General features: G+C 43.5%; 1 protein-coding gene across 1 annotated transcript in view; it reads right to left on the reverse strand.

The window, feature by feature from the left end:
• IREB2 (iron responsive element binding protein 2) overlaps positions 1 to 7,762 on the reverse strand; it is a 44,944-nt gene extending 37,182 nt beyond the window's left edge. The window contains exons 1-2 of the mRNA XM_047795473.1: positions 7,588 to 7,762; positions 6,065 to 6,154 (exon numbers count right to left, since the gene is read on the reverse strand). Coding sequence (XP_047651429.1) covers positions 6,065 to 6,154; positions 7,588 to 7,606 — 109 coding nt within the window. The 5' untranslated portion in view covers positions 7,607 to 7,762. The remainder of the gene's footprint in view (positions 1 to 6,064; positions 6,155 to 7,587) is intronic.
• Positions 7,763 to 8,146: the final 384 nt, after the last annotated feature.

The following is an 8,146-nucleotide window of genomic DNA, read 5'->3' on the forward strand; positions in this document are numbered from 1 at the left end:
AGTTTATTTACTCAATTATTTATTTGCTTTTTAGGGCTGCACTTGCGGCATATGGAGGTTCCCAAGGCTAGGGGTCTAATCAGAGCCACAGATGCTGGCCTATGCCACAGCCGCTGGCCTATGCCACAGCCATGTAGCATCCAAGCCTCATCTACGATCTACACCACAGCTCACAGAAATGCCAGATCCTTAACCGACTAAGCGAGGCCAGGGATTTAACCCGCAACCTCCTGGTTACTAGTCGGATTCATTTCCACTGCGCCACAACAGGAATCCTCATGGTTTATTTATTTACTATCACAAAATTTTAAGTTTCTCCTCTATCATTTACTAGGTAACGGTACTTAGCAGGGGGACCTTGGTCAAGTGAATAATAACAGAACTTATCTTACAGAATGGATATAGTAAATAATCAAGAAACACTAGCACTTTATTACTGCCATTATTAAGCTGGGCAAAAGAATGGTGTGGTGAGGGCAGGGGGAGTGCTGGTCTGAAATCAGAAATTTTGACTCTTAAGACCAACTTTCTCACTTAGAAGACATGTGACCTTAGGCAAATTACTCAGATTTTTAGCCTCATTTTCCTCAACTGCATAAAACTGTCTTCCCTGCCTAACACAAAGCAATGTAGTGAAGACAGATAATGTAAAAGGGTTTTATTATTTCTTAAAAGTGATAATTCCATGTTTAAACAGTAGATAAAGAAATTACCCATAGGAGATAGCAGTGTTAACTGGCTTTAGTTATATAAATATGACAGAGAAATACACCAGACTGAAGGAAAGGGGAAACATTCAAATATTCTAGGTGTGCCTGAAGCCCCAAGGAAGTTATCTTTGGAGTCCAGACTAGGAGAGCAAGTTAACTGGTAAGAACCTGCCAGAGTAGCTATAGGGTAAACTCAAAAACCTTGCTCAAGACCAAGAGCCTAGAGAAAAGATTAACTGTTCTAGAAGGACCTGTAACCCCAGATTTGAGAAAGGATTAACTAATGCCCATGCCTCATTAGAGTCAAGGTATTGTTTCTAACTGGAACCAAGTTAAATGTAACTGATTTCCAAGAAAGATTTTTTTTTTTTAATATTGCCATGGAGAGTATAAAGAAAGCAAAAAGAGAAAACAGATTCTTGCTTCTTTAAGCTTGTTCTTTTTCACTCGCTCTAAAGAAAACTAGGAAAATAATATTATCGTTGATAAAGGTACAGAAACTCTTCTCTCCTGCTCCTGGTAAGCATGTGATCTGGCACATTTGCTAACATAACAGACATCCTATCCTGCATGGTGCCTGAATGGACAGGGCTCAGTGTCCCACTGCTCCCTGGCTATAGCAATGAAGCAAGAGCCAATCCTTTGGCAGGTCAATGACCAACAGCCTGGTGGAAAAATACACTAGGACAATTAGATTCCTCTCTCAGGAATTTGCAATCAGGACAGAGACTGAACCAGAAAGTTAAGAACTAAGCTAGAGACAGAGGTTGCCATTTGTAGCATGTATAAAGTTAGTAGGCTGAAGCAGCTAGTTTACAATGAAGTAAAAGGAGCAGAAGTGGGGCGGGGGGGGGGGGGGGGGGGGATCTGAAGCTCAGAGAGAAAATAAAGAATTCCCTCAACTCTGGACCATTGCCCATTTTCTTGAGATATAGCCACATTTCATTTGCCTGGGAGCTCTGTATCATTAAAATAAATTTTTCTTTACTTGAGCTAGTGGGTGTCTGTTTTCAGCTACCAAAAGGACCTAATCTAGAACAGAAATTGTCTACAACAGCAGTTAAAATCAACAGTCCAGTGGACAAATGTGGAGGGTTGGCAAGCACATAGTTGTAGACGAAACAGAAATCATGTTAGGTAAAAGTACTCCTTACAAAAGTCATGTATTGCATGTAAGCACCACAAGCAAACCACTTCATTGCTTACCTAACTTCCAGCCCTTTCCAGAGTCCTTGGAATAGACAAGATGAGAAAACATGGACTTGTGTGCCTACCAGCAAGATAATTGACTGGCAATAGATACCTGACTTGCCCAGCTAAACTGTGGGTTAACTATAGGTTAAAACAATAGGTGAAAAAGTCATCTAGATATACAAACAGTTTTAACTGGCTGGTGAGTCAAGTAGTGGTTATGCTGGGTATTAACACAGTATCTAATAAATAAAGTGAGCTGGAGAGAAACAGGGATAAAGAGAACAGGCAACCTCTAAGGGACAAAAAGAATGGCCTCTGGCTTAGAAATTCTAGTTCCCATAAGCCTGACTGTGCTTTCTTCCTTTGCATTTGGATGTCTGGAAACTGCAACAGCATGTTTTCTACTTGAGTGCTGAATTAAGTGAGTTTTTGTTGCAGTGGCTGTGATGCAGCCTGGCAGCTACAGTTCCAATGAGACCCCAAGCCTGGGAACCTCCACATGCCACAGGTACGACCCTAAAAAGACAAAAAAAAAAAAGTTAACTGCACTAATAATGAGCCCAATATTCAAAACAAATAAAATGAAATTTAAGAAATTTTTAAAAATTAAAAAAAAAAAAAGGGAGTTCCCTTTGTGGCTCAGTGGTTAACAAACCCAACTAACTAGTACCCAAGAGGACATGGGTTCGATCCCTGGCCTTGCTCAGTGGGTTAAAGATCCAGCGTTTCCGTGAGCTGTGGTGTAGGTCACGGACTCGGCTCGGATCCTGCGTTGCTGTGTCTGTGGTGTAGGCCAGAGGCTGCAGCTCCAATTCAACCCCTAGCCTAGGAACCTCCATATGCCTCAGGTGCTGCCCTAAAGGAAAAAAAAAAAAAATGCAGTCAATGTGCATAATGTGTCCACTTCCATATGATCCTTGAGTATAAACTTGGGAAGCAAAAAGATAAAATGGCAGTAAAAAAGCAGAAATCAAATAAGTCGTGTTGCATTCTATTTAACGACAAACTTAATACGGGAAGGTATTGTTAGTGACGCAGATAGCCTAGGTTAGTTCACTCACTCACAACCATTTCACCCACTTACCCCTTGCCTTTCTCTAGTGCAAATGCAGGAAAGCTAATAGCCATCTTTTTTTTTTGTCTTTTTGCCATTTCTTGGGCCGCTCCCACGGCACATGGAGGTTCCCAGGCTAGGGGTCCAATCGGAGCTGTAGCCACCGGCCTACGCCAGAGCCACAGCAACGCGGGATCCGAGCCGCGTCTGCAACCTACACCACAGCTCACGGCAACGCCGGATCGTTAACCCACTGAGCAAGGTCAGGGACCGAACCCGCAACCTCATGGTTCCTAGTTGGATTCGTTAACCACTGCGCCACGACAGGAACTCCTAATAGCCATCTTTTAACCTTTAAAGCTGAGAGTGGCAATGACATTTTGACCAAGTAGATACAGACAAAAGCTCCTGGGGAGGGCTGTTCTTCCTGTTTTGCCCTTCCGGCTGCCTGAACATGGACATAATGCCTGGAGGTAGAGCAGGTATTTGCAACCCAAAAAGTGAAAGCAAAACAGAAAAAAGGGAGAAGTCTAGGTCCTTGCTGACATATGACACAGGTGCTATACAATCCCAGTATGTCCACATCCAGATTTCTTTTTATGTGAGAAAAATAAACCCTGCCATTGTACAGTAGGTTTCCCGTTCCTTGCAGATGCAGATGTTCCTGATACAGTTAGCAGGGAGCTTGGAAGGGTGTTCTCAACTATCTTTCCTCCCCAACACATAAGACAGTGAGAACACTTTCCCTCCATTAAGCACTTCACTGTATACTACAGCTGCGAGCCTCAGCCTGGCAGGCACCAGAACGTGGGAAGCAGAAAAGAAAGTTCTGCTGTTCGCCGAACCGTGGCGATTACCAAAGCAATGTCTCCTAAACGCATCTCTGGGAGGCCATTCAATCTGGTCCTTCCAAAAATGAAACAGGAATTTTTGGTTTTCTACTCAAGTTGCTCCTCCTTTCAAAGTCAGTTCTTCTTTCAAATTTTATTCCCTACTAAGTATTTACTAAGAAATTTAGGTAATTACTTAATAAACCTCTCATAAAACCACTCTGTTAGAAAAATGTCGTGAGTTCCCATCATGGCTCAGGGGTAACAAACACAACTAGTATCCATGAGGACCTGGGTTAATTAAGAATCCAGCGTTGCCATGTGCTTCGGTGTAGGTCAAAGAGGTAGATTAGATCCTGCACTGCTGTGGTGTAGGCCGGCTCCAATTTGACACCTAGCCTGGGAACTTCCATATGCTGTAGTTATGGCCCTAAAAAGACCAAAAAAAAAAAGCTTTAACCCCACAGAAATAAAAAACCAATTTTTGCCTTAAAGACATTTATACTTACAGGTGTTCTATTATTATTTATCATGGTCACAAAAACCCTGGTACTCTGGAACTCAGTTCTGTACAGATGCCCATGACAGCTTTTTTGCAGGGATAATATAGCTCTGAAATTATTAATCACTCTGTAAATGCATTTTACAGTTGTAGTTTCCTACTATTTTCTGCAGTTGGGAAATATCTTCAAGTAGGTGCATTTCCACAAATCATCCACAGAGGAACTTATACTCAACTTTAAAAAAATCCTCATATATGTTCTTTTACTTTATTAAACTATAAAATTTGGATTAAGAAACTTCCCAGCCAGAATCATTAGATATTTGAAAGAAGGGAAATAAAAAATCCTTCTAGTAGATAATCAACCAAGCTGTTCCCTTTTTAAAATTAATACAAACTCATTATCAGTGAAGAGCTAAAATAAATGTGAATGGAAAGTACATGGCATTAAGAAAACGACCAATCTCTCTTAATGCTAATCCCAGCAACTAAACATGCAACATAAAGGATTTGGGTAAACTGTTTACTTATCTATTTTTGGCCATACCCACAGCATATGGAAGTTCCCAGGCTAAGGATCAAATGAGCTGCGGTAATGTCAGATCCTTAACCTCCTGCACCACAGTGGGAACTCCTGAACTATTTATTTTTTAAATGGCAACCTAATTCTAAGATACGGATATTCACCAAAATACACTCAATATATATTTTCTCACAATGTATGAGAAAACACTGCTAATGGCAGTCTAGAACATCTATATCCATTAAAACCTACAGAAAAATCATGAACACAATCTTAACACAAGTTTTTAAAAAAAGATTAAGGGAAATGCTCCCTCCAAAACTGCAATCGATTTGGCATTTATCTTTTCAAGTAGTTTTCACTGAAAAGTCTGAATAATCTAAATCACTCTTCTAAGCAGGCCTTCCCTTCACTGGCCTGGTTGAGAAAGGTACTCAGTTGTCAACAAAGTCAAGACTTCCATCCAGTACTCTGGGGTTCCGCCAAATTCACTCTTCTTAGACTTCAGTGAAAGGTTTGATCCTGATTAGGCGCCTGCAAAGGTCTGCCAAGAGTTCTGGTGCACAAGCCTGGGCAAATCAGGCCCTGGTGAACAATTCAAACCAGTGGGCCCTGTTGATGATTCCTATTCAAAGGATAGCAGATCAAGAACTGTGGGCACTGGCGTTCCCGTTGTGGCGCAGTGGTTAATGAATCCGACTAGGAACCATGAGGTTGCGGGTTCCATCCCTGGCCTTGCATTGCCGTGAGCTGTGGTGTGGGTCATAGACGTGGCTCGGACCCCGCGTTGCTGTGGTTCTGGTGTAGGCTGGCAGCTACAGCTCCGATTAGACCCCTAGCCTGGGAACCTCCATATGCGCAGGAGCGGCCCAAGAAATGGCAAAAAGACCAAAAAAAAAAAAAAAAAAGAACTGTGGCCACTGTTCACTTGAAGAATTAAAATATACATTTAATAGCTCTAAAATATCACCAGTCAGGTTTCTGCTGTTTTTTAAAATTGTATTAGTAGTTTCTTTGGGGGGAAAAATCATTACTACATTAACTTAGAGTCTAAATGAGAAGTAAGGTATGGGCTTACATCTTCCTCAAATAAAAGCTGTCCCAAGAAGAGTGTTTAAAATGTTACATCTATGTGTAGATGTACTGCTACAACATGGTGGAAATAAATTTACAAATTCTTCAACTCAGCTCAACCACTGCATTTTTATTATTAGAATCTAAACGAACCCAAGAAAATTTAGGCAACATTACCATACTTGGTGCCTCCAAGTCTAGGTACATTGAAGAACTTCTTATGTGAACTGTCATTTAATGTTTCAATAAGGTACTCAAAGGCATATCCTGAAAAAAAAATTACACTTCCATTAAACACAGATACGAAGGACCTTTATTCAAACAAAAAAATAGCTAGAAATCAGCTTTGTCCAATAAAATTTTCTGCAGTGGTCCAAAAGTTCAATTCTTTGCACTGTCCATCAAGGTAGCCATTAGCCACATGTGGCTATTAAGCACTTGAAATATGGTTACAATGAACAGAGTTTTAAATTTTAATTAATTTAAATAGTTACATGTAGCTAGTGTCCACTGTATTGGATAGTATAATTCTAAACCATGACTCTTGTCAAATTAAAAACTGGTAAAATAACTCTTGAAATGTGGTAACAAAGAATACCTAGAAAGGGACAATAAGAATTATTTATAAGAAGTATAGGTATATTTTGTGAAGACCTGCATAAATACAGACAGGACAATTTGAGAACCGCCACAACTATAAGAATTTTTTTAAAAAAATAATCAAAAGACAGATTTTTACACTGTAGTCAACAACGTGAACAAAATCAAAACCAAACCAAAACAACTTATCAGGTCAGACCTTAATAGGTCTTAAGACTAAGGGTAAAGGTGAAAAACAAAACATCTGGGTATATTAGCATGTCTTCCTGGTTTTGCATGAATTGACGCTTAACTACAAAGTCAAAGACCCAGGGGTCTCCTGCGAATGTACCCCAACTCCTACATTCTTGAAGAAAGTGGTGGGGAGGCAGCCTTGAGGTTAAAGAACATTCAGAGCTTTTGTGCAGACTCATTGCGGTGGGTGGGCAGGACCCTCAACATTGTTCGGACCTTGCTCGGAAATGAGAAGCAATAAGCAGAGCTCACTTTGGGGGTATACTAAATGTTTTTCCTCTTTTTTATTGAGGAGGAAGCTAGGAAGGTGGATGGGGGTGGGGGGGCGGCGGAGGAGCCCCAGAGCTGCAATAAATGGTCTGGGAACTGATTAACCAGTGTTCGGCCTTGACCGCCCCCCACTCTGCTTCCAGAGGCAGAGAGAGGGAGTGACTTGAGGCTGGACAGCGGAATAAACAACTATCTGCGAGACACCCAACCAAGGAGACGCCGGCCCCTACCCTCATCTCTTACAAATGGGGGGCGGGGAGAGGACGAAAGTGGGCCTCTCCCTGACCGTAGTGCTAAGTGAGGAGTACCAGAAAGACTCTGGAAGGGGCCAACAGGCTGACGCCGCCACTGGTCGAGGCCAGCGGCGGAGCGGACGGGCCTGATGGGGTCACGCTGCGGGGCGAGGGCGGCGAGGCCGGGCTCTCGGGGCCTGGAAGCAGAGAGTGAGGCCCAGCAGGCAGGCCTTAAGGGAGCAGGACCTGAGCCCAGAGGGCCCAGGAGCCGGCCGAGTGACTCCAAGCGAGAAGCAAAGGACCCGGAGCCCGGGAAGCGCGCGTCTCCAGCTGCCACATCCCAGGGGGCGGACTGAAACTAACCTGCACTTGGGGCGTCCATCGCCGGAGACCATATTATCCCTGCGGGGAGGGGGCCCGCGGGGTAAGAAGGGGGAGGCCGGGCGGGGAAAAAGGGGAGGAAAGCAGGCGGACCCGCAAGGGAAGAAGAAAAAAAGAGCAGTCTCGCGCAAACACCGCGAGAGCCGCAGAGTCGACCCCAGGTCTAGGTCTGAGCTCGCGGGATTTGCCGCCCAACTCTCGCGAGATCACCGGACGTGGAGACAAAGAAAGAGAAGGGGCGGAGCCAGCGAGAAGGCGATTTTTTGCGCCTGCGCCCCTGTTCTCGCGATCGGGCGCTAAGGCTGGAGCGGCTGTATCTTCCGCGGCACTAGCTTGGCCTTCCTAGCGATCCGTTACTAAGTTGCGGCTTCAAATATCTAATTGAGGTTGTGAGATCCAGCGGTGCAAGGGCTCCGGCGGGATATCCAGCGGTGTGGGGGAGGGAAGAGTCAGAATTGCTACTCCTAGGAAAAACAGCCTAAGGCGAACCCCTTTCCCCAGAAGATAGTCTCAGGCTAAACCTGTCATATGTGTGGCCTGC

Source organism: Phacochoerus africanus, chromosome 9, assembly GCF_016906955.1.
Source record: "Phacochoerus africanus isolate WHEZ1 chromosome 9, ROS_Pafr_v1, whole genome shotgun sequence".
Classification (NCBI taxonomy): domain Eukaryota; kingdom Metazoa; phylum Chordata; class Mammalia; order Artiodactyla; family Suidae; genus Phacochoerus; species Phacochoerus africanus.